The sequence below is a fragment of the Jatropha curcas genome, chromosome 11, assembly GCF_041381405.1.
Source record: "Jatropha curcas cultivar XTBG-Jc1 chromosome 11, XTBG_Jcur_1.0, whole genome shotgun sequence".
NCBI lineage: Eukaryota > Viridiplantae > Streptophyta > Magnoliopsida > Malpighiales > Euphorbiaceae > Jatropha > Jatropha curcas.
Window position 1 is genome coordinate 19,183,896 of NC_143161.1, and position 27,932 is coordinate 19,211,827.

Genomic DNA, 27,932 nt, shown 5'->3' on the forward strand with positions numbered 1-27,932 from the left:
TCTCATCAAACTAGCATTTTTTTTTTTTTTTGAAGCACTTCTCTTCAAATATTGATGCACTTCTCATCACTTTCTTTTATTTTGGAGCACATCTCTCCAATGTTTTCTTGGAGCACTTCTCTCCAATGTTCTCTTGGAGCCCATCTCTCCAATACTCAAAGAAGAGTTCCTTCCTCTTGCACAAAATTTGATTGATTTTTATACCTGCAATCTTTTTGAATATGAAGGCAGGTTTTTGCTTTGAATTTTTTGGCTTTTTCTTCGCTATGATTCTTAATTTGAACCATAGTTGGGTTGGATGGCAATGGAGGGATTTCTTTTTCCGTTTCAACATGCTCCCATAAGTCATAAGCTTGTAAATAAGCTTTCATTTTAACAGCCCATAGCTGATAATTTTCGCCAACAAAAATTGGAGGGAAAGAAAATGGAATAGTATTTGTAGCCATTTAACAGACAGGCTCTGATACCATGTTGAGATTTTTAGGAAGGAAAAATGGAAATGCACAATATGATTAACAATGTTTTGCACTTCATTGAATTAACAAAAGAATGTGTCTATTTATAGACTTACAAGTGAATCAAATAAGATCTAAAAATATTCCTAAAAATCATCAATCCTAATAACAAAAATATCAAATTTTATGCAGAAAATCTGCACTAAATAAAATTGAAATCTCAACAGATTTTTCATAATATTATTTTGAATTAATCCTAACATTGATGTGATCAATTTCTTGCGACGATTAAGAGGCTGTCTAATATCTAGACGGACTCTAGTTCACATGTAAGAGTAATTCCCCGCAGTAATATTTTTGGAATCATATTTCCTATGAAATTACCAAGCATTAGAGCCATAGATTCATTGTAAAACCCCTTAGGTAAATCATGCATCTGTACCCAAAAATCAACAGTGTTGAGTTCTACAGATAATGGATCTTCTTCTTTCTGTATTTTATGCCATATCAATAAATTCCTATTAAAATTCCATGGTGATCCCTCTATAACCCGCTCTACATCCACAATATTGTAAAAACGGAACAAGAAACGCTTGCCTTCAGTCTCTGTAATCTCCACTCCACCAAAAGGATGCCAAATATCAGCAAGAGTATTTCTCCTGGCCTGGAAATTAATCTTATTTAGAGTTATTTGGTTATTTGGAAATTAATCTACATTCCGACTAGACAATAATTATAGTCTTCCACCAAAGGTTTAGTTATTTGGTTTACATTCATCCCATCTTCTTCCTCCTCAGTAATATTCAGATTAGCCATGGTTAAACACAAATGAAAAGATAAAAACAAAGCAAAAACGCTGCAGGAGTGTGCAAAGGACCAAAAAAAAAAAAACAACACTCCGACAGTAAAAAGATCGAGCTGCTGGTCATTCCGGACTGCTGTTGCCCATGCTAATAAACCTTGAAATTGCCTTTGGTATTCCTCAATCGAACTTGTTAAATTGACTAATTCCCCCAAAGAATTTCCCTTCATGGTGGGCCGAAACGAAGATTGTAATAATTTTTAAAAACTTTCCATAAAACTTGTACTTCTTGCCCAAGTCTATAATACTAGAGTTGTGATTCTTTTTTCAACCTATGGTTGTTGAAAAAAATAAAAAAGAACGTGGGCGCTTTGCTAAGGGAGCTCTAACCTTAGACTTGTTAGGAGAGAGCTTAGATCTCAACTAGTTGAAAATAATCTACTTGTTTATGTAAAATGCAAGGCCTCCGAGCACTAATAAAGTAATTATACTATAAGCAAATTTCTTAAATAGAATAGAAAACTACTAAAAGGACAACTAATAGAAGATCTACCATAATTAAAATAACTAATTAGGAAGTAATAATAATAGTCAAAATAGGAAATAATATAGCTGCTAAAACTTAGCTACTGCATCCCATGAAACCTGCGCAAATTTTAATTCTGTCAATTAATCTCATGGCCCACATGGATAGTAGGACTTACCTACAAATGCATCCATAACATGAAAGATGTGTAATATTATTAAAATTTACGTGTTTAGATGCACGACCCGTCACTCGCAAAGTTCAGGGTGCCACGAGATTAAAATTGAAAAGTTAAAGGGTAAATATATGTATTCAGCCATTTGATGACTAAAAAACCACACGCTTTACATAAATTCATGAGAGTTGCCGATACATACTATAAGGAAAGTGTGAAAGCATGATATAAATTAAATTAGTGTGAACTAGCTGTTGCAAGTTCCTAAATTTCCTGCATCATTTCCAAGCATATATCAAGAAAATACAATGTGATTAACCCATAATGGTAGGTGGAAGGGCACTATCTCAATGAATAGTGGTAAGTAGTTGAACAAATGGTAGTTAGCAACTCTTCTAGTGTAGATAAATAGCTCTCTATGTTCAGGGCTCATTTTCATAATCATAGGCATAATGAGGTGGGAAGGAGGGATGATAAATGTAATGGGGTTGTGAGGAAGGATGATAGATATGTTGTGGGGGAGAAGGATGATATTCAAGTGGTGGGGAAGAAGGATGATAGACTTGATGTGGAGGAGAAGGAGAGCTACGTTCGCTCATCCGAGCACTCGCAACATGTGCTTCGTGTTTGTCCACTCTAACCTCAACTAACTCTTCTTCCTCAAAAGAATGGAAAATGGGATGTAGGTATGCATCAGCCAAGTATGCTTTCAAGTTAAGATCAGGTTCCGTTGTCCGATCTGATATGTCTTTTGCCATGGCTTCCTGAAGAAGTAACAAGAAGAAAAATTTCATCATTACTTGGCATGAGGGAAAAAACTGATACCCAACTTCAAGTAGAATCATAAAAATTTAAAGCAACCTCAAAATTCGAAAACTAGTAGGCTTACAGGGAAGATATAACATAGGAAGACAACCATAACCAGCATCTTATAGTGCAACTCCCTTTTTGCTAAATATGTAACTTACCTCAAGTGGGTACTTTCTAAATGCAGGTTCGAACCGGCTCTTGCAGTACTTGTGGAAGGTCAACGTCAGTATGGGCAAGATAACTAGCAAAGGAGTTGAATTAGCAGCTTTTTTTGTACTCAGCAAGCCCATCAATAGCAGTTGAGATATCAATAAACTTGCGATTATGCGGCTATGAACATGGGGCCAGAATGCACCAGCACTCTCATATTGTTGATTGTAGACGTTAATTATCTGCATCGTTAAGTTAAGTAGGCAATTAGTTTTACACATTTAACTAAAACAGACATACCAAGAAAGAAATTGAAAATGTGATCCTAAAGCGATATAAATATCCCTTTAGGATCATTTTAGTCATTTAGACATTTATCGGTTCCAGTTGATTCTCAATTTGCGCTGGCTATATATATATATATATGATTATGATGTAACAAATTTGATCCCCTTAAGAAAAAATCATGGCTCTTTCATTGCAAATACATACATTTACTTGAACATTCATGTTATCCATCGATCTCAGAAAATAATTAAAAACTATATCAAATATAATAATATTTTTAATATTATTATGTTTGCCTTTGCAAAAATTTTTACCTTTTTATTTAATTAAATTTTATTTATAAGTAGTTTTAAATATCTAACTAAAAAAAAATAAAATTGTAGCTTTGATTTATAAATTTTTAAGTAAAAAGTGATAAATTCATATTTTGAAAATGGCTGTTAAAAGAAATTATTTTATTTAAATACATGTTCACTTAAAGATTAATGTTTATTTGAAATAAATTTAAAACCTTGAGTCAACATTAGATTACTTGAATTTTTAGAATAGTGAACTATTATATTAAATATTTATTCTCACTTAGGTTTGAGAAAAAGAATTCCCTTTATTTTCATATCAATATTGCAAGTCTCAAGTTGATTATCAAGTGGCATAAAAATAGGTACGGAAAGGTCATATGCTAAAATTGAGCTAGATGAATCAAATTTCTTTATCAAAAGATGAAAAAGAATCATACGGATTTAAGTGTGCCTCAAAAAGAAACAATTGAATATTCATCCCAATAAAACGAAAATAATTCTTAATTATTCAAAAGAAAAGCATTAAAAACTATTGTCTTTTCTATTTCAACTTTTTATTTCTTAAAAAAACTCATTTTTCTTTTTAAGTAAAACATTTATTTTTATAAGTATATTTTACTTAGATGCAACATCACCCAAAAAAAAAAATAAAAAATAAAAAATTAGTTGGATATTAAAATTATTTTTCACCTTAATAATCAAATACTGAAACACTAAAAGTAACATAATCTACTGAAAATGATTTTAAAGCATGGTAACTGTTGATTTTTGTGTGTAAAGAGGGAATCTTATTTCTTCAATCACTTGTAAAAAATGAGATGCACTCCTATTTATACATAGAGGTTATATGGAAATGCCTAAGCTACCCTTTACACTTAACACTATCCTATATATACCAGCAACCATACATCACAACACTCCCCCTCAAGTTCATATTTAGATATTGAGCATGCCCAACTTGCATACTAAGCTGTGAAAGATTTTGCTACTTAGTCCCTTCGTGAAGATATCTGCCAGTTGATTATCTAAAGTTACATGAGTGAATTTCAAGACACTCCGATTGATTTTCTCTTTTATGAATTGTCTGTCAATTTCTATGTGTTTTGTTCCATTATGCTGAACTGGATTTTGAGCAATACTAATAGCAGCCTTGTCATCACATAACAAGGTTGAGGCTCAGGACTCTAAAAGCTTCAATGCTTCCAATTACTTTCTCACCCATACCATTTCACAAAGTCCTAGGCCATGGTTCTATCCTCAACTTCTGCACTTGAACAAGCTACTAACTCTGCTTTTTACTCCACCAAGTAACCAAATTTCCTCCAACTAAGGTACAATGGCCTGAAGTCGACCTTCGGTCATTTGGAGATCCAGCCCAATCTGCATCAGTATAGACCTCAATTTTGAGGTGGCCATGCTTAGAAAAAATTATGCCCCTTCCAGGAGCAGATTTCAAATACCTCAGAATACAGAAAACAACTTTAAGGTGAGAGTCACGAGGGTCATGCATATACTGGCTCACAAGGCTAACAGTATAAACAATATCAAGTCTTGTGTGTGAAAGATAAATTAACCTGCCAACCAACCTTTGATATTGGCCTAGATCAACAGTCTTCCCAACTCCTGCCTGCAATTTGTGATTGACCTCAATTGGAGAATCAGATGGCTTACATCCCAGCATACATGTTTCTTCCAAAAGATCTAGGACATATTTCCTTTGAGAAATGAGGATCCCTTTATCAGATCTAGCAACCTCAATACCAAGAAAGTATCTCAGACTCCCCAGATCCTTAATCTCAAACTCTTGAGCTAGTAGTTTCTTCAGGCAAGCAACTTTTACTTCATCATCCCCCAGATCCTTAATCTCAAACTCTTGAGCTAGTAGTTTCTTCAGGCAAGCAACTTTTACTTCATCATCTCCAATTACAACCATATCATCAACATAGAAAACTAGCAACGTGATCTTAACCGTGCAGTGTCTGATGAACAAGGTATAATGAGCATCACTTTGAGTGTAACCAAAGAAAACTATGGCCTTACTAAGCCTGTCAAACCATGCCCTAAGTGACTGTTTAAGACCATATAAGGCCTTCTTCAACTTGCATACCTTTCCTTTGGTTTTCTAACAATCAAACCCCGGAGGGACGTCCATATAGACTTCCTCTTCTAAATCTCCATGCAGAAAGACATTCTTTACATCAAATTGATGCAACTCCCAGTTTAGGTTGGCTGCACATGATAGTATGATCTTGATGGTATTCATCTTTGCTACTAGAGCAAAGGTCTCTTGATAATCAACACTATAAGTCTGACTATATCCTTTTGCTACCAACCTAGTCTTATACCTTTCAATTGCGCCATCTACCCTATGCTTTACTGTGAACACTCACTTACATCCCACTGATTTCTTTTCTACTGAAGAAGTAACAAGAACCCAAGTTCCATTCTTTGCCAAAACTTTCATCTCCTCCACCATTGTTTCCTTCCATTTTGGATCCTGATACACCTTTTGCCAATTCGGTGGAATAGAAACAAAAGGAATAGACAAGACAAAGGCTCAATAGGAAGAAGATAAAGAATCATAGGAAACAAATTGAGAGATGGGATGTTTAGTACAAGATCTCACACCTTTCCTGAGAGCAATGGGAATATTAGTGTCATCAATAATAGGATTAGCAACAGAATCAGAATCAACATTATGTACTATAGGAGCTATATCAGAATTAGGGATAGGAGTTATAGGAAGCTCACTGCATTGGTTTTCTGGACCTGATTGCAAGGAAGACGGTTGGGTAGTGGGATCATGCACAATGGCACTATTTTTCTCCCTTCAGTTTTATCTCTTCAAATCCGGCCTATCTAGTCTATCTCTTCTTTGAGCATGATCATCCTTTCTTGGTTGAGATTCATCTATATTTTGTATCTCTTCATCAATATTAATCAAGTTCATAAATTGTTATAGAACAAACTTAGACATAGGAGTTATCATCACTTACTCTTCTTACATTCGAATCTCCCTCTGAAGAGGAGTGGGGGAAAAATAAGGTTCAGACTCTCTAAAGGTCACATCCATACTCACAAAATATTTTCGAGATAGAGGATGGTAACACTTATACCCTTTTTGTGTGGCAAAATAACCAATAAACACACATTTCAAAGCTCTGGGTTCTAGTTTTCCTCCATGTCGGTGATGAATAAAACACACACAACCAAAGACCTTTGGTGGAACAGTGTATAAGGTATGACCTTGTAGAACTTCTATAAGACTCTTAAAGTTCAATATTCTAAGAGGCATTTTGTTATTCAAATATGTTGCAACAAGAATAGCATCTCCCAATAAGTTTTAGGCACATTCATAGTAAACAAAGAGATCTAGTCACTTCTAACAAATGTCTATTCTTCCTTTCAGACACCCCATTTTGAGCACTCGTATTCACATAACTAGTCTGATGTATGATTCCTTTAGAATCTAAATATGCTTGAAACATGTTCTCCATGTACTTTGTTCCATTATCAGTTCTCAAACTTTGAACCTTAGCACCAAATTGTGTACTAATCATATTATGAAAGGATTGAAAATAGGAAAACACTTCACTCTTGTTTTCAACAAATAAACCCAAGTTAAACGAGTACAACAATTAATGAAGGTAACAAATCACCTATATCCAGACAATGAAACAGTAGAAGTAAGTCCCCATACATCAGAATGAATAGTCATAAAAGGACCAGAACTTTTGTTATTATAGGAAACATGAGTGTTTCTTGCCTGTTTAGCAAATTCACAAGCATCACAAACTAAGGAATCTAACAAACATTGGCTAAACAAGTTAGGATATAACTTTTTGAGAACAACAAAAGAAGGATTTCCTAACCGCCTATGCCACATAATAGCTGTTTGACTAGTGCTATTACTTCCTAGTAGAGCTTGGGAAATTTCTGAAGCTAGGCAACTGCTACTCTTCTCAAGGAGATATAGGCCATCATGCAATCTACCAAATCCAATCATTTCCCTTGTTTTCAGATCCTACAAAACACAATGAGTTGGAAAGAATACAATTTTGCAGTTAAGGGCCTTGGTAATAGCACTAATAGATAAGAGATTAACTGGAAAGCTGGAATATGAAGAACAGAGTTTAAATTGGTGTTAGGGGTGCATTGAATAGAACCTGTCCCAGAAATAGATGTAAAAGAACCATATGCAATACAAACAGTTTGCTTACTAGAACAAAGTGAATATGCTAAAAATTTACTAGATGAGCCTGTCATATGTTTGTTTGCTCCTGAGTCTATAACCCATGAATCATCAATAGAATTAGCTAGGAGGGTCATACCTGAACGCACAAAATTAGAGGAAGCATCTGAAGTAGATGAAGAGTCGAGCTTTGTCATGAGAAGCCTCAAGGTCTGAACCTCTTCAGTAGATAGACCTCTAGTTAGAGATGTCGAAACTACTTCAGAAGCTACAACCACTTCAACTTGATGCGCAACATGTCGAGTAGAACTTGGCCTTCTACCTCCACGGCCATGACCACGTCCGCCAGTTCGTCGACCATGCAACTTCCAGCATGATTCCTTAATACACCCTGACTTTCCACAATGGTCACATCGGCGGGTATCCTCCTCAAATAAAGTACGAGTAGTCTGTAAAGATTAAGAAGCTATAAGTCCTGCTTTCTCAGATGGTCCGATGGATAACATTACACCTCTCCTACTCTCTTCCTGCTCTACATAAGAGTATGTTTCCTTTAAGGAAATCATAGGGCTCTTTCCCAAAATCTGGAACCTAATCAGGTCATATTCAGCATGCAATCCCACAAAAAACCCATAGACTCTCAGAGTCTCCACCTTCTTCTAGTATCCAACCACATCCTCTTCGCACTTGGGATGATAAGTCTTATAGTAGTCTAGTTGTTGTCATAGGTCATTCAAAGCATCATAGTATTGGTTAACTGTCAATTCCCCTTGCTTCAAGCCATGGACTTTGTTGTGAAGCTCATACACTTGAGCAAAATTTCCACGCTGAGGGTAGGTCTTAGTCATAGTTTTCTAAATTTTTGTCGCGGTATCCAACATCAAATACCCATTTGCAATCCTAGGCTCCATAGAATTTATCAGTCAAGACAACTAATGAGTTTTCAAAGTCCCGTTTATCATGAGTGTCGCTTAGAGGTGTGGGTGAGACTTTAGAACCCGTAATATAGCCTTGTAACCCTCTAGCTTTGATGAACAATAGGCATGACATTGACCGAGCAAGATAAATTGTACCATTGAGCTTTACCGGGCTAATTTGCAGTGAGGGGCTGTCATGTGAAGAGACAACTTTAGTGTCAATACCATCACCCATTGTCAAAATACAGGAGAACACACCAAAAACAGGTCTGAAACCGAAAACCACCCAAAATAAGGCGAAATCGGAAAGACAGCCCGAAATCGCGAGAATCAGGGCAGAAAAACAGTCTAGGAAGAGGCGCAACACCAAGGCGACGCTGCTGGAGTGGTCCACTGCCGGAACAATGGTCGGAAAATGTGCCATGCACCAACACGTGAAGAAAGGTGTAGAAGTTTACGAAGGCGCGTGAGCCAACGCACGGCGTCAGATGGTGGCCGGAAAAAGGGAGAGGGCCAATCGGTGACCCCTCTTCCACCTGGGCTGGGCAGTGTCAACCCACTCTCTCTCTTATGTCGCAGTAGCTTCAACCTAGATTAGGGTTTTTCTCTCTCTACTGCCCTTCACTGTGTTTAGGCTGAGAAAAGGTCAGCTATGGCTCTGATACCAAAGTTGATTTTTGTGTTTAAAGAGAGAATCTTATTTCTTCAATCACTTGTAAAAAATGAGATACACTCCTATTTATACATAGAAACTATAAGGAAATGCCTAAGCTACCCTTTACACTTAAGACTATGCTATATATACAAACAACCATACATCACAATAGTAACATATCCTACAAAAAAAAAAAACATTATCCATTATAAGTTTAAGACAAATATTGAAGAATGCCTGAACCTGGTTTTCCACGAGCCTTTAATCTTGTTCGATTTTGATTTCTTCAATATTAACCTTTGGCTGTATTTGAAGTTTGACCATTTTAAAGTTTCCCCGAAATTTTAACATTGGAAATGCATCTAACAGAAAACATTGGCCTTACAGAGTACATTTGCGCTTCATAGATATAAAAAACAATAAAATGCCCCATAGAAAGATAAGGTTTCAAACATTTTGAGTAAAACTAACCTGATGGCGGTAAACCAGGTAGGCCAAGGCAAAGAAGACTAATATAAAAGGAAGCAGGATTGGAGTCACCACTGCATAGACAATACCCAAAAGGAAGTATAGTTGGAGACTAGGAAGAGTCTCAGGAAAGTCCACACTCCCAGGGTCCATTGCATTTTCTCTGTCTCTTTCCGTTTTTACCAAAAACATGTTCTTCAGATGAAATATGACCAATGGTTTCAGTCGGAGGATCTCACCAGCAATACCAGCCCACCCATCAACCATTATATACGTAATGAAAAAAGTAGCCTTCATTGGAATGGAAACTCCAATTGTTCTAGGAATCCTGCAACAATATTTAATATTCTAAGAATCATATATGAACAACATACTAAAAAGGATTAAATAACAAGGATGATTTCAGTTATCTTTCTATTCCCTTTTAAGCATGATGATGGTTTGGATCAACTACGCATGCACATTTGGTAACCAAGGTCCTGTTAAATGAACTGCAATCAATATTTATGAACTGAAAAATCAGTTCAAAGAATTATTGATTTGAAATTTTACAACAAAAATTAGGTACCCAGAGTTCCAAACAACAAGTTTATAGGCCAGTTAATCAAATCCAACAGCTCAGCTGCACAGCCATCCAAAGCAAGAAAATTTTCAATTGACAAAAAGATTATGTAAATAATCACCACCAATGATTTTAGTAAACTAAATCCATCAAAGACTCTGACAATTCAAAACCATCAAACAGTCGTTATCAAGGATTGTAATATGCAAATATCACTAAAAAATTGTATATATTAATATGAGACAAGCACCATTCAAGGATACAATTATATTTATTACTTCACATCAACCAGCTGTTCAATGTACATGGTATTCCAATCCATTATAGCCAGCATTCCCAAAATAAAAAGTTTTAGCAGTTAAGGTCACTTAACATTTTACTAAGGAGATTATGTGCATTGCTTCAGTAAAAGAAATTAAATTGCAAGATTATTTATCACATGAAAATTACCTACAATCTATTATGACTTCCTTAAATGTGGAAATGATTAAATCTGAAGCCATAGGGATACAGAATATTACTGGGTTGGTGACTGGTGAAGGAAAGAATGCAGCTGCTCAAAAGCTGTTCCAGCTATAATGCTCCCCAAAAATACATTCACCAGCATAAAGTAATAGTACTTTGCTGCTGCTCTCCGTTCTAGAGTTGAAACTGCAATGTATCCCTCAATCTTTGACATTATCATCAAAAGTGTAGGAAGAATGTACAAAAAGATTTTAAGAGCAAGACCGGGAAGGAAACCCTGGAGGAATGATTTGATGAATTTCCTGCACAATTTGTCATAAATTATTTACAAGGAGAAAAACAGAAGCTAATTTAAATTCATATTTATCAAATATGTATCCTAAAAACAATGTAGAATGATAGAAAAAATGATCCACATAGCTGATCCCAGCTAGATCAGGGGTAATGCTTAGTTGAGTCAAGTTTAGATAAAAGGTTTTCCATAATTAGAATTTGAAGGGTATGGAGAAAGGGAATTGTAAACAGGATATTACATATAAGATTAGCCAATTATCCCCAGCACCGGAAAGTTATCATAATTCAAATCATGAGAATAAAGTCACCAGTAATCTTCAAATAGAGATGAAATATACAGAATTCAAGTCCAGTAACACGTGGTCATTAAATCAGAACAAAACGGATGTTTAAGAACAATAAATTGGTAAAAAAGGATCATCATATCAGAATAGCAGTTACAGTCATACTGAATAGAAAAAAAAGGTTCTACTATCGAGCTTCATCGCAATTCAGCAAAGAACTATGCAACATACAAAACTGTTGTTAATATAGCAAGTTTATATATTTTAATTGTAAGGCTTTCAAGTCTAGGATTCTAGGGTCTAGGTAGACTCTAGACTTGCATATATATTGACATTTGTATTTCAATGATATATGAGGGGGAAAAAGCAGAATAATTTTTCTCCATAACATGGTACCAGTGTCCTGGGCTCGTTTCTGTTCTGTTTCTATTCCACCATCAATGTATTGCACTTACAAACAGAAGCACATGGGGGTCTACATAAGACGTGACCAAACCATTTCAGACCCCCTTCCCTCATTTGACCTCCAACTCATGCTACTTACAATCTTTTGTTGGATGTCATTTCTAATCTTGAATCAAGCTACTCTTCATATTGCAATAAATCTAGCTTTTAACAAGAGGCCTACACACATTGAAATTCAGCAAAACTTGATTTACCATTGGTCATGTCAAAACAGGAGCAATTAGCTGATATTTGTTAGAATGTTGTAATTAATTTGTGACTGTGTTTGTGATTAGGTGATCAATGAGATATGATATAAGCTATGATTAAGTGATATAGGCTGTAATTAGGGGATTTGTTGATTTGTTACCCTATTTTGGATCTCTTGCATTGTATATAAACTGAAATAAACTTTAAGGAATAATCAAGCTAATCGACCTTCGTCTCCACTAAATCTCTATTGCTCCCTTCTTTTCTTACAATATTTTCACAAAAGCTTCAAGTGGTTCTAGGATTGATTATATTTATAACAAGTTGGCATGATACCATCTTTGCTCTAGCTTGAGGAGCAAGGAATGTTGTAAATATAATAAGTGTATATATATATATATATGTTCTAACCTAGCCTTGGAAGCATTTGCAGTTACACCCTATTTTAAGTATCTTAATTGTTAAACCCAAATTTGGAAACGCTTTTGCAATTCTACCTTATCAGTCAAAATTAGAAAAAACTAAAAATTTTTTATTCCTAGTACAGTAAAAATTAATTTTTTTTTATCCTTTCAAAAAAAAAATTTTTTAACTTCTTAATATATCTTTAACCTCGTGTCTCTGCTCCTCTCTCCACTCCTACCCACCACCACCTCCCACATCCACCACTACAGTCACCACAACCACAAAATTTAAAAATAAAAAGATTTACTTTTGATTTAGAATTAGGCTGCACAGGAACAAAAAGAAATTTAAACAATAAATTAATCTTTAATATATATAAAAGTACGAACGGAGAAGGGAACATTGGGATCGACAAAAAAGGACATGATTAGATTCAATTATGACAACTTACCCTTTATTTTGATTGGCTAGAAAAATAAAAATAATTAATTATGTTATGTTAATGTTTTAATTAGATTGGTTATATTAACAATACATTAACCAAATACATAAACCCTACATCTAGCTATACAGAACAAATATTTAGCAAAAACAAAGCATAAAATGAAAATGAGAATCAAAACTCATGAATCTTATTCAAAAACAAAACTTAAAACAAGTAATACAAACAAATCAAGTTATCATATAAAACTTTGTGAGATAGATCATATGTAGTCAAAATGAGACTGGTTAGAGACAAATCTAACAGAAATTAACACAAAATTAGCAAAAAAACCAACAAACCCCCAAACAAATTCAGATCTCAATCAAAATCGAACCCCCAAACAAATTCAGATCTCAATCAAAATCGAAGGAAATGAAGCTAAGAATCACTGATCTGATAAAAGATTTGAGGAAAAAAAAAACATACATTAAAGGAATTTTTACCGATTAAATATAAATATGACAAAACCAAAAGTAAATGTGCAAAAAAATGCTGAAAGAAGTTTTAAAGAAAAAAAAAAGCACAGGTCCAGTCAAATTTTATACTCTTCTCCTTTGCAGTACAATGCACCAGGGTAATCATAAGATGATTGCCAAAAGACACCATATGTCTAGCTCTCTCTAAACCCTTTAATTAATGCCTTGAATGTTTCTGGATTAAAGAGGAATTGAGATTGGATTATTACATCTTATTTAGGTAGGTGTCTGGCGGCACAGGGTTTGAAGTGGAAGCAGCCAATTGCAATGGCAGTCATGATGGCAATGGTGGTGTAATGGTGGAGGTGGTGGTAGGTGCGAAAGGAGAGAAAAGAAAAGGAGAAATTAGAAAGTCAATACATTAACTTTTTATTATATAAAGAACACAAGAAATTCTAATTTTTATAGGGTAGAAATTCAAACAAGTTTCATTGGGGTTTAATAGTCAAGATTCTAAAAGTACAGTACATTTGCAACAGCCTCCAAAAAAAAAAAAAAAAAAAAAAAAAAATTTAAAACGGAGAAGTTTTCCTTCTCCACAACAAAGATAAAAAAAAATATACTTACAGCTCGATTACTGGCCGGAGGAAAGGAGCAACCTTTTCAAGACCTTCCAAATTTGCAAGGGATTGCACGAAAGCAATGGGTATCATGTAAAAGAACACCAAAGCAAACACTGACAAAGATATTATCAGCTTTCGGATGCTCAATGAAACAAATGGTATAGCCAAATTTCGCCAATAAATATCACGAGGTTCAGGAGCCCAATTTGTCAACCACAGGGTTGGGTTCTTGCTTTGCTGTGTTTGTGCACAAACAGCAGCTCCCCAACGCGAATTAAATGAAACAAAAGCAACTGGCAAGATAGATTTTGCGTCTTTGAGAATTTTCTGACGCTCCAATGCCATCTGAAATAAAAGATATTGGATAGATGCATTAAGCAACAAAAAGAACTGGCAATGGATAGAATTAGTTCATGTTCACATCTGAGTAAAATTTTTTTTTTGGTGATATAACTTTTTTTAGCAATAAGATGGTATCACGGGCCAATTAAGTGCCCCTCCGTAGTCCAGTCAACACTGAAATAATTAATTCTAAAGAAGGATGGAAAATGACTGAAGGAAGATAGAGATTTATAAAAAGAACACTTGAACTAAACATTACGAAACACAAAATTGATAGTCATGACTTACTCTTTTTTCCAGTTCTTGAATTTGTTGTTTGTAGTAGTCAATGGAGTCCACTCTTTCACCCCAAAGTCCCAAAAATCCTGTCTGAAATGAAAGATAATAAAACAACTAATTCAAGTCCCATATTGCAATTGAATATTTTAATAAAAGGAAATGATTTGTCAAACAATTTATGTAAGAAAAACTGTCAAACTTTCATGATTATCAAACAATTTATGTAAAAAATGTGTCGAACTTTCATGATTTATTTATAACAATGCATATCTTCAGGATCTAACCTTCCTCAAACATAAATATTGTTTTCAACCCGACATCACTAATTACTCCACTACATAATATTTCATCCATAATTATATGAAAAGGAAAGTAAAAGTAAAGTTTGACAAGCTACGTAACATCTACCGGTGCCCCAGTGGATCTGAAATTGACATGCATATATGCATAAATGGTGATAAGCTAATTTTATAGACCCCATTTAGCACAAATTTCATGTTAATAACAAGTCAAGTTAACCCATTGAAGTTTACACCCGTTACCTTCCTGGTGGGCCTCTTGTCCGGATGCCTTTCAAACTTAAGCTGGTTGTAGTCCAGCCAATTTTGGAGCCTATCTCTTTTCCTCACAAGTTTTGCAAATCTATTTGCATTATAAACTGCCTGAACAAAAATTCGAAACTTTCATTAACAAATCATGCTGCCAAATTTCCTGATAAAAAGGCACATAAATCGTGCATATACCATTGTTCTATTCAAAGTCGTACCTATGCAATTTAAGGAAAGCCAAATTACTGATATGGGAAAGGAAACGAGGAAAGAACCTGGATAAATCATTATGAAACTGTGGTACCTGCTGACAAAGGTAAGTATTTGGGTGGTTTTTTCTGAAAAATTGTTCCACTGTGTCTGATTTTGAGTCACCAGAAACATGTGGCACATTCCTCACCACTACCTGCAGAGAATATGTACATAAAAAGAAGAGCAAGGACTTTAACCTACTTAGAATCTCATTAAATATTGTGAGATGAAATAACGATCGATGCTTCCCTTTTTTTCCTGTACTTGTTATATGTATTATGATCGTATTTTATCTCACAAACATTTGATTGAATTATGAAGAGAAATAGCAAAATGGATGCCTCCAAGGAAGTAGAATTGTAAGCCTTTAATAAGATAATGAAAATAAGCACTAATACATTTTTGCATAAAATTTTTTAAATATGAAAATTTCAAGGATGAAATGATAATCACATGACTAACTCCTCTTAATTGACAACATCCTGCAAGTTCTTGGGTTGATACTGAAAATTAAAATCCAACTCACTGTAAACTGTTCAGCACGCCGAGATTGTGAAGCCAAGAAATGCAACCTCATTGATGCTACATTATCATATTCCTTGTACAGCATGAAGCAAGTCCATGCAGTGAACAAATATTGCAAAGCTATGTGAACAAAAAATCTGAAAAGTGGCATTATTTTTCTTTAGAAAAATTGCACTACTTAATATTCTAACAACAGAATTAATACAAAGAAAAATGTAACAAATATGTGAACATAGAACTACTAATGACAAAATGATAATGGTCATTTCCAAAGTTGCTATGAAAGTAAGAGCAACATACAATTATTCAGTAATTCTGATCTTAATGATTTACGGATTTGAAGTCATTGAAATTATATTATGTCTATTACTACACCATGTATTGACACTTGAGAGTCTTTTTACCCCAAAGATATTTCAATCAATTAATAGATAAAATATGATTTATTTTGTACCCTTCGCTTAGTGAGCAAATGGGTCAGATTAGTATACAAGTTAACTCATAAGGCCTCCATAGTCGTGAATCTATTTTGATGAACCAATCGAGGAAAGAGATGCTTACACACCAGAACAGAACCTAACTCTACTTTTTTTGGTGCCTCAGCTGGACTCAAGAAGAAAGGCTCTGCGTGTTCAAGGTTTTCTAGAATAGTAAAATAATATCTAAGAATAGAATTCAAAAAGTAATAATTGAAATGAATTTCACATTGCCCAATCCTAACCATTTAGTAAGTATACAAGTAAGTGAGTGACGTCAGAGCCAACAGTAAAAGCGTGAATGCAACATTGGAGAGCTTGACAAGCACACTAGAACTTCCTTCTATTCAAACTGACCCAAATGGATTAGATCGTTCTTGCCAATGAAATTAACACTGATATATCTTCGATGCATTTTCACAACAGCAATATGCAGAAAAGACCCTTGTTATCAACCTTGTCCGCTAATCATAAAAGATTTAGAGCAGGAAAAGAGAGGAAAAATCGTTAGAGGACACAAAATTTTGGTTCCTATTCAATTGTCGGTCAGGAACTGAGGAGCTGCATTGTCCTTACAAAAAACTGCAGAGAATGCAAGTCCTTTGCCCCTCTATTTATGGATCAATACGGGGGTTAATTATATCATTAGTGTTCAAACTTCTAAATTTTTTCTACTTTGGTGTCCAAAGGGATTTTCTTTTTCTGAACAAGTGTCTCAATTGTTCAAGAATTTAATTGAGTGTTCATTGCTGAATAGGCCAATCAGAATTCTCAGTAGGCTGTTTTAAGGTCCACTTTTTCCTGCATAAGACGCTAACATGTACAATGATATGATTAGCGTATTGTTTCAGCCTAATGACTTATTTACCACAAACTTTGGGAATTGTTACAATTTGTTTTTATTGTACCCAATTTCCAATTTTGGGATAAATTGCACCTAAAACAACTTTAAGAAAAAAAAAAATCCACACCAAATTAGTGTACAATTATTTCCATTATATTCATTAACTCCAACTTTAAGTTTAGAGCCAAATTAAGATAATAAACTTTTTTTTGGGTTAATTGAATCCAATTTTTATTCAAACAAAAAAATTATTTTCATATTTTTAAAAGATAAAAAATGCAAGAATAGAAAAAATTGGAAAAAGAAAAGAGAGCAAGAGTTACTATGATATACATAAATGATGAAATTTCCTCCATGCTTTAATATCATAAATATTCAAAATCCATCATTGTTCTACACATTTAAGGGGGTTTGGCTACCTATAGATTCTAAAACTACAATTACTGAATTGATCGCAGAAATGAATAAAATCACAGAACATAAATTGAAAGGAACTAATAATTTAGATTGGAGTAAGACAATCAGAATTTATTTGAGGAGTGTTGAAAAAGATGATCATCTAATTGATGATCCACCCACTGGTGACACTAGACAAAGTTGGCTAAGGGAAGATGCTAAGTTATTTCTAATGATTTGAAATTCTATTGACAGTGACAAAGTTGGCTAAGGGAAGATGCTAAGTTATTTCTAATGATTTGAAATTCTATTGACAGTAAAGTGGTTGGGTTAATTAATCATTGTGAATTTGTTAAAGAATTAATGGAATATCTTGAATTCTTGTATTCGGGAAAAGGTAATCTATCTCGTATGTATGAGGTCTGCAAAGGATTTTATCGAGTCGACCAGCAAGATAAGCCCCTTACAGCTTATTTCATGGAATTTAAGAAGATTTACGAGGACCTTAATGTTTTATTACCTTTTAGCCCCAATGTCAAGGTTCAACAGACTCAGCGAAAACAAATGACTGTAATAAGTTTTCTTGCAGGTTTTGCTCCGGTTTTTGAAACTGCCAAATCACTGGTTCTTTCAGGCAGTGACGTTACCTCTCTTTAGGAGAGTTTCGTAAGATTACTGCGTACAGAAGGTTCTCATACCCCTTCTCCTTATGATAATAGTGCCCTTATAAGTCGTAATCAGATAATTAGGCATCCAGAAAACAGAGGAAGAGGAGGAAATAACCATAGTAATGAAGCAATTAATCGGGAGGCGAGCATTCTTATTTGCCATTATTGCCATGAACTTGGTCACACTAAACGGTATTGCAAGAAACTGATAAATAAGTCGCCAAGGGCAAATATGGCCACTGTAACAATTTCTGCTGCGGAGTATGCTGAGCTCTCTAGATACCATTCTTCTAAGTCTACTGATTCCCCAATTGTTGCTGCTGCCAATTCAAGTACTCCTACTACATGTCTTATGTCTACCTCATCACAGTGGGTCATTGATTCTGGTTGCACAGATCACATGACAGGTAACCCTAGTCTCTTATCCTCAGTAAAAGAACCTGAACAATTTAATCGTCATGTTACTCTAGCTGATGGGTCCACATCTTCTGTCAAGTGTATTGGCACCGCCAATCCCATCCCGTCTCTTCTGTTGTCTTCTGTTTTTTGTTTGCCTTGTTTTCCGTTCAATCTATTGTCTGTTAGCAAAATTACTCATCTACTGAATTGTTGTTTTAAATTTTATCCTACCTATTGTGTGTTTGAGGATTTTTTCACGAAGCAAATTATTGGTAAAGGACGTGAGTTTGGTGGCTTTTATCTTCTGGATGAACAAGTTTCGTCATCTCTGGCTTGTGCTGGTGCTCTCTCTCCTCTTGAGGTTCATTGTTGTTTGGGTCATCCTTCATTGTCTACTTTGAAGAAGTTGTGTCCGCAATTTCAATCTTTATCACTTTTAGAATGTGAATCTTGTCAATTTTCCAAACATCATCGTTTAACTTTAGTTCCTCGAGTCAATAAACGGGTTTCATACCCTTTTGAGTTAGTTCATTCTGATGTTTGGGGTTCATGCCCTGTTATTTCTAAAATTGGCTTTCGGTATTTTGTAACTTTTGTGGATGATTAATCTCGTGTTACTTGGTTATTTTTAATGAAATCTCGTTCTGAGATATTCTCTATTTTCTGTTCCTTTTGTGTTGAGATTAAAACTCAATGTAATACCTCTGTGCGCATATTGCAAAGTGATAATGCTAAAGAATATCTATCTAGTTCCTTCCAATCTTATATGTCACAGAATGGTATTCTTCATCAAACATCTTGTGTTGATACTCCTTCTCAAAATGGGGTTGCAGAAAGAAAAAATCGACATCTTCTTAAGGTTGCTAGGGCATTTCTATTCCAAATGAAGGTCCCTAAACATTTTTGGGCGGATGCTATCTCTACTGCATGTTTATTAATTAATCGCATGCCTTTTTCTGTACTTAATGGTGCAATTTCTTATAATGTCTTGTTTCCTTCTAAGCTTCTATTCCCCATTGAACCTCATATTTTTTGTTGTACTTGTTTTGTTCGCGATGTTCGTCCACAGGTTTCCAAATTAGATCCAAAGTCCCTTCATTGTGTTTTCCTTGGGTATTCTCGGCATCAAAAGGGTATCGTTGTTTCTCTCCCGATCTTGACCGTTATCTTATTTCTGTACATCTCACATTTTTTTAGACTACTCCATTTTTTCCTTCTCCTATATATAAGAGTGGGGGAGGATGATGAGCTTTTAGTCTACGCTTTCCAGCAATTTCCTAGCTCTCCTGCTCCTGCTCCTATTCTTGAACTTGCACTTGCTCCTACTACAACGTCTGCTGATCCTATTCCCCCTCCTGCACCAGCATCTGCTCGCCCTTGTTTTGAACAGGTTTATTCTAGGAGGCCAAGAACTCTTGACTAACTTCCCCCACTTGCTACTTCAACAGAAGATCCGATTCCCTCCAGACCTGAGCCTGTTCCATCCACTCCTCAGTCAGACCTTGACCTTCCCATTGCTCTTCAAAAAGGTAAATGCAAGTGTACATATCCTATTTCTTCTTTTGTTAGTTATGATCATTTTTCTTCTTCATCTCGTTGTTTTGTAAGTAACCTAGACTCTGTCTCTACCCCTAAAACTGTTGTCCAAGCTTTGTCCCATCCTAGTTGGTGTGCAGCAATGAAAGAGGAGATGGCTACCTTAGATCCTAATGGTACTTGGGATCTTGTGCCTCTCCAGGTAGATAAGAAAGCTATTGGTTGTAAAAGGGTTTTCACCATTAAAATGAATCCTAATGGGTCTGTTGCTCGTCTCAAGGCTCGATTAGTTGCTAAGGACTATTCTCATATTTATGGCCTTGATTACTCTGATACTTTTTCTCCTGTAACCAAATTGTCTTCTATTGGTTTGTTTATTTCTTTAGCAGGTACTTTTGGCTGGCCTTTACATCAGCTGGATGTTAAGAATGTCTTTCTTCATGGGGATCTTCAGGGGGAAGTTTACATGGAGTAACCACCACGCTTTGTTGCTCAGGGGGAGTCGGGTAAAGTGTGTAAACTTCGAAAATCTTTTTATGGCCTAAAACAGAGTCCTCGAGCTTGGTTTGGTAGATTTTACAATGTGGAACACCAATTTGGCATGCAGAAAAGTACTTCTAATCATTCTGTATTTTTCAGAAGTACTAAGACTAGTTTGATTCTCCTTGTGGTTTATGTTGATGACATTGTTATTACAGGGAGTGATTCAGCAGGCGTTACATCACTTAAGTCATTCCTCCAGACTCAGTTCCAGACAAAAGACTTAGGATTATTGAAGTATTTTTTGGGTATTGAAGTATCTAGGTGTAAGAGAGGCATCTTCTTATCTCAAAGGAAGTATGTCCTTGACTTACTGAAGGAAACTGGAAAGTTGGGTGCCAAGCCATGCAGTGCTCCAATAACTCCTAATTTGCAACTTTCAATTGGTGGTGAGCTATTTGATGATCCTGAGATGTATAGAAGATTGGTGGGCAAACTGAATTATCTTACGGTAACACATCCAAATATTGCTTACTCTTGTAAGCGTTTTAAGCCAATTTGTGTCTTTTCCTACTGTTATACATTGGGAAGCTTTGGGACAGATTTTATGCTACTTGAAAGGTAATCCAAGCCGTGGGCTCCTTTACAGTAATCATGGGCATTTGGACATTGAGTTTTTTTCAAATGCGGATTGGGTAGGTTCGAAGGTTAATAGAAGATCAACTTCAGGATATTGTGTCTTTGTGGGTGAAAACTTGATTTCGTAGAGGAGCAAGAAACAAAATGTAGTCTCACGATCGAATGCTGAATCAGAATATCAAGCTATGGCACAATCTGCTTGTTAAATAATTTGGATTTGTCAATTGTTAGAGGAAATTGGCTTAAAATCGTACTTGCCTGCAAAGTTATGGTGTGACAATCAAGCTACTCTTGACATTGCATCAAATCCAGTATTCCATGAACGAACAAAACATATCGAGATTGATTGTCATTTCATTCGTGAAAAGATACAGCAGGGTGTTATCTCTACAGGGCACGTTAAAACAAGTGAACAACTAGGAGATATCTTTACAAAAGCTCTAAATGGAACTCGGGTTAACTATCTTTGTAACAAGTTGGGCATGATTAACATCTATGCTCCAACTTAAGGGGGAGTGTTAAGGACTAGTTGTAAATAGAGTTCTGTTAGGAGTTTAATTCCTAATAGGTTTATAGTATCCTGTATATGTATATACATGTGTCCCTATTGATGAAAATTATATGAGAATATTTTTTCCATATTGGATTACAAGTGTTAATTTGAAATAATTTAGGGACCTAGTTATATTTTACACATTAATTAATTAGGAAGTTTGAGGGTTTGTTAAGAAATGAGGGTAATATTTTAATTTTAAAAGTTATTAACATAATATGATATTTTACTTGGTCAAATAGTAGTTTTAAAATAAGTGGATAATTAAAATTAAGAAGCATTGTACTAATAACTCCTAACTTATTTTAAGTAGATTTTTAACTTAAGCTAAACCAAACACTATTCTACTTACGACTTTCTACTCAAAAGTAGGTTTGACCAACTTTAAAGCCAAACAAAACAACCCTTAATTCAAACCATCAATTGAAAACTCAAGATATTAAAAGATAAAATTTTTAAAACAAAAAATATGTAGAATAAAATAATAATCCAACTCTAAGTTGCTTAAAAAATCTTTATCGATTTTAGTTTTGAATTTCAGTTTCTTGTTTTTTGTATTATGTGTTTCAACTTTTTTTTTTTTTCATTTATGAACTTCTATCTTTGAAAACAATTTTTCATCTATTTAAACAAAAATTGGATTTAACTAATCCAAAAATATAATTATTCTAGAAATCAACTTTTATCGTTCTTCGTCTTGAATTTCAATTTCTTTTTTTTGTTTATGTTTCAATTTTTAGGTTTTCTTTTCTTTTTTTTTTTTTTTTTTTTTTTGAATTTCAATCTTTTGCAAATGTGAAAAGAATTTTTTTTATTTAAATTGAATAAAAATTGAAGTCAATGGCTTCAAAAATAAAAGCATTATCTTAATTCGGGTTTAAATTTAAAATTGGACTTAATTGAATACAATTGAAAGTTTGGATAAATTTTGGTGGAATTTTTCCCAAAATCTCTTTTAGGGTGTAATTGATTCCAAACTTGCAAATTGGGGTATAATAGCAACAAATTTAGAATGGATTACAATTGTAACAAGTTGTGAAGTTTGAGGTATATAAGTCCATTAGGCCTACTTGTTCACATGGTTTACGCATGAGCTTAGCTTTAGAGAAGACAACCTACCTCTCATTATCCCCACCACAGCCCTCTCACCTCTGCTGGTACACTGACTCCCCAAGAACCTAACTTTTTCTCTTTCCACTTTCATTCCATCCTCAATTCCCTCATTAATTTCAAATTGTCCTCACTATTGATGAGCAATCTTCATAAGCTCAAACCAAAGTATATGATTCAAACTATCCACTGTCATTCTCTGTTTCTTTCAACGAATGCACAAACAAAATCAGTCAATTCCAGTCATAATTAATTTTCATTTTTCTTATTTTCTTCTGATTGCAATAAATTATTTAATTTAAATTTCAAGGAAAGCAAATCTTAAAGTTCCACTATTGATTAACAAAAATCTGCATAGTTCAAGAGGCACAAATTTAAAACAAGAAACAAAATATGAATTGAAAAAGTGAGATATATTTTCATCATGATAATTCCAAAAACTATCAGCATGTACTTTCATTTCAATTGAAAATACAATGGGATAGAAATGGTCCTATACGTTCAACTCATATAACTCCAAACAATCATTATGCCAATCAGATTTTTGATTTCATTTTACATTTAGAATTTAGTGTACTAGAACATTGACATTGCAACAAATTTAAAAATGCATGATCACATTCCCTTGAGGAAAAAAAATACATTTTTGAAGATTTTCCTTCTTTTTCCTTCCCTCCATAAACAAATGGTAGTTGACCAGTAAATTAGTTCATGTTCATATATTTATCATCACTTAGAAGAAACATAAACTTACCTTATAGATTGAGGACGAACATTTGATATTGAAAGCTTATCGATATCACTCATAACTAATTCTTTTCTCAAAAAGAACAGTGTACCACTTGATACATTGACTGGAATAAGAATTAGGAGAGCCAAGACTGACATAGGTACAAAAATCTTCAAACTGCCACATGAATGACAAAAGAATTAATGGAAAATGCAACATAAAAAATTAGACAACTTTAGAAGCTCAGTATTATGGTTCAAATTAAATTTAGAGTTTGTTACGGATATATTATACGGTACCCCTAGCCCTTTAAGAGTTTAAATCATGTTTATTCTTGTCAATTAGCTGATGATCCAAAATAGCCTTGAGATATAATTGTGATCTCTAAACTTTCCTAGAATTAATGGTGTCTTTAGGAGTCTTATTCTTTTGAAAGTCCAATCTCTGTTAGGTTTAGGATAAACTTTATAAATATTGATGTTTGTAATTTTAACATTAGAAGCATACCATCAGATTGTGTGATGCCTAATGATGTTTTATACTTTTCACATTCCCTCTTTACATTACTCATTCAATATACTTCAAACAGCCCCTGTAATCTAGTTTCCTTCTACAAGTAAGCATTGGTTGGTTTTGTTTGAAATTAAGCAAAACTGAAATAAAGTGAAACTTCCTGAAGAACCATAACAACTGTGTGAATAACTAGACCAAACTAATAAAATAATATGATTCAGTTCAGTTAATTATTTTACTAATATATACAGAAATATGTATACATTGTTATGAACAGCAACTATAAGTCTTTGATTGTGTGATTTGAGGCAGCAAATCACTCTGCAGGAAGAAAAATATGAAGTGTTTCTACCAGACAAAACCAACATTTGGAAAGAGATAAGCATTGATAAACCTGCTATCCAAGTCGCATTTGCTTATTTTCCCTCAAAGCTCACTTGAATTGAAATCGCTCGCTAGGCTTTATAAACTGCTTGTGGGATAAAGACAACTTCTAGTACAATATATACTAAAATACAATTCATTCAACTACTTTGGTTTTATACCATGAAAAAACAGAAGTGAGAAACCAAAATGTGTCTGTTTGGTTCAAGATTTTTAGTTTGAATTGAATAGTGTTCACAATATTTCTTTCATCTATTTTGCTGCCTAGCTACTCTTGGATATAATAGTCTGGCTTTCTGATAAAGCCAAAATATAGCCTAATGAACCTGCCTTATTAGCTGTCAACATCACATGGCATTAGGATTAGGGTCCAAACTTGAGATATTTTATAAACCCATTCCAAAAGCTAAATTCAATTTATCACTTCTTATTAAACAAGGGCATTATTCAAGGAAATCAAGGAATGAAAATGAGAAACTTAGTATGTCAACTTATAAAGCCAACAATCTGAACCCACCCAAGTCATTAAATAGATTAATTACTTAAGATGAACGTGTTACTGGAGTACTGCTTATGATACCAAGCATATAAACAAATGTGAAAAAGGAAAAAGGTAACAAAACATGGGATATTGAAATAGATGAGAAAAGGTAGTAATAAAGATGAGAAAGGGTATTGAAATAGAATATCCTTGACCGAGAGATCTGCCCGAAAACAAACATGGGAAGAAATAACATTAGCCTCACATATCTCCAATTTGCCCTTTCTTTTTTTCTTCTCCCCTTCCCACCCCCCCCCCCCACCCCCAAGGATTACAGCAGATTCTTGAAAACTCGTGACACAGAAACAAGCCTGGCAAAGCGGTAAGACTAAAGTTCATAATTTTCATGTTCATCTCCCATTAGTATAGGTCAAGGGTTCACATTCATTTTACACCTTCTAAAAGGCTCTCAGTAGTTTAGAAATATGAAGTTGCTGTTAGAAAATAATAAACAAAAGGCAGAAAAAAAATGATGGAAAGGTTATTGACACAGAAAATCAACAGGGTAATCTAGAACATCTAAAAGTCATGTTATAGATAAATTGTTAAAAGTCAGATTCCAAATTCCAGATTTCTACAGAAGATGGAACAAAAAGAAAAAAAAAAAATTGAATATCCTAGTCCAAAATAAACAGTGACAAAGACTGAAAGAAAGAGCCAAGCAACAAAATAAACATTGAGTAGACAAGGTGACAAGTACATAAAAAATAAAAAATAAAATAAAAAAAAAAAAAAAGAAAGAAAGATTACCCAAGAGTGTAAATCCTCAAGAAAATAGCAGAGTCAAGACCAGCATGGCTTATAATCTGTTTCTCAGACATCTTCATAGCCTCCGGCATCCAATTCAAGAAAGTCAAGTAAGTCTTGAAATTGAGATTAACAAATTTGGCCACAAAGTTGCCTCGCCTCCTTGGACTGCTTCTCGTACCATTAATGTACCACTTGGGGAAGTAAACTCTGTCATTGATTGGTTGAATTCTCAACAGAGCAAAAGCCAACAAGAAAGCAAAAGCACTCAATATGTTTATGAAGGCAGAGACGCCAATGTCTTGAAGAGTAGCCATGGGAGACTGAACTCAACCTCTCAACTATCAACTCTCAGAGACTAGGATAGATAGAGAGGGAGAAAAGAGATGGATAGTAATTGGAATGCTGATGTACTGCTCGGAGGGTGACGCTGACACAAGCAACAGGTAAGGAAAGAATAAAGCGTCTTCGACAAATTATTGCATAGTCCCTGAAATCTCGTCTAATTAATAAGTCGATATTATATATTTTAAGAAACACAAATTCTTCTTGTGCTAAGATGAGGCCTAATAGTTCAGGATTCACCCCTTTTTTTTTTTTGCAAGCGTGTGAGAGAGATATAAGCTAAATATTACTTTTTATAAAAAAATTTTGAATTTATCTGAGATTTATTAAATTTATGAATTTTGTTATTGTTGCACACCCTTCACACTATCAATAATAAATTTTAGAATTTTTAGTTGTTATATATAAAGTATGCATTTAATATAGATTAATATAATTTTAAAATAATATTTTTATATTTTTCAATTATATTCGATAAGTATTTGATGAATATAATTTTATATGCTAAGATATAAAATAATTTTACAAATTAAAATGTTTAAAAAAATGTAATTTTATAAATTAAAGTATTCAATTAATTAAAATAAAATTTGAGAATGATATAAATTTTTTTCTGAAAAATTATAACAGTTAATTTATGCATGTGGCAAAAACATATAAATATTAAGTTTTATTAAAATTGTTACGGTTTAATAATATAAAAATTGTTATTGTGTAAAGAAAATTATAATTTATATAATTAAAGATATTTTGGTTTTTTCTGTGCATTTAGTTTACGGAATTGAACTTCAGGAGATTTTAGTGTGCTTTTCCTTTTAAATGAAAAATCGGACTTATTTATTGAGAAGGAGAATTTGGTAATTTACGTTTTTTTAATTATTATGAAAATAAATTATAGAATATTAGTGGGTTGTGTAAACTATTTGTGTTCTGTTGGATGATGGATAGTACGCTGGTTCTGATCTGTAACGTTTATTGATTGGTAGGAATTGGGATCCTATTGGCGTTTGGTCTGTCAAGGCTGTTATTGTCTTTTTCTGTTTTTCTATTTTTTATTTTTCTTTTGTATTTTCTTTTTCCGTCCTCTCTCGGATGGGATGTGTGGACCTGGGAACACTTGGCTTGTAGTATCGGTATATTCTTGATTTATTGTTTATCAAAGTTTCAAACCCATTTTTTGCAAAAAAAAAAAGAAAAAGTTTCAAACTCATTCCACCTGCAAATTGTAACTCAGTTGGTAATATAGACTGGATATATAAGAAGAATTTTTGGTTCGATTTTCACTAAACACGTCTAAAATGAGGGACAAAGAGTCTTAACTGTGAGTAAGTCCCAAATTGGATTAATCAGTCTCTGATAATAGAATCCGAATACCGATGATTTACACAAAAAAAAATGTCAAACTAAGTCCGAGTATTAACCGAAATCAAGATGGCCATTAGACCAATTTGAATCAGAACTGACTTGAATTTTGTGGTCCAAAAACCATCTAACCAAAACCCACTATATGATAGAATGATTAATATTTTTTAAAAAAACAACTAGCGTTAGAACTCGCAAGATGTGTGAAAAAATATTAAAAAATAAATTAATCTTTTATGATATCATTCAAAAATAACAAAATTATTAGGAGTGTCAAAATAGATTGGCATGTCGGGTTCGACATGGATTCGCCTAACATGCGACACGATTACGGTCAAC

General features: G+C 34.1%; 1 protein-coding gene across 1 annotated transcript; it reads right to left on the reverse strand.

Moving 5' to 3' along the window:
- Nucleotides 1-2,074: 2,074 nt before the first annotated feature.
- On the reverse strand, nucleotides 2,075-26,363 carry LOC105629475 (early-responsive to dehydration stress protein (ERD4)). Its single transcript, XM_012211079.4, has 11 exons — nucleotides 25,890-26,363; nucleotides 23,726-23,878; nucleotides 15,872-16,007; nucleotides 15,398-15,499; nucleotides 15,088-15,207; nucleotides 14,555-14,635; nucleotides 13,929-14,269; nucleotides 10,821-11,066; nucleotides 9,741-10,065; nucleotides 2,927-3,160; nucleotides 2,075-2,722 (listed from the first exon to the last, which is right to left on the reverse strand). Exons 1-11 carry the CDS (start codon nucleotides 26,201-26,203, stop codon nucleotides 2,381-2,383), a joined length of 2,394 nt encoding a protein of 797 aa, XP_012066469.1. The 5' UTR covers nucleotides 26,204-26,363; the 3' UTR covers nucleotides 2,075-2,380.
- Between the last annotated feature and the right edge of the window lie 1,569 nt (nucleotides 26,364-27,932).

What these genes read in the sequence shown, in the direction of transcription:
- LOC105629475 (XM_012211079.4), bottom strand. Translation starts at nt 26,203, where the DNA reads ATGGCTACTCTTCAAGACATTGGCGTCTCTGCCTTCATAAACATATTG. An exon ending in TTGAGGATTTACACTCTTGG is followed by an intron (nt 23,879 to 25,889) that starts GTAATCTTTCTT and finishes TTCATGTGGCAG; the next exon opens with TTTGAAGATTTTTGTACCTA. An exon ending in GGCGTGCTGAACAGTTTACA is followed by an intron (nt 15,500 to 15,871) that starts GTGAGTTGGATT and finishes TATTCTCTGCAG; the next exon opens with GTAGTGGTGAGGAATGTGCC.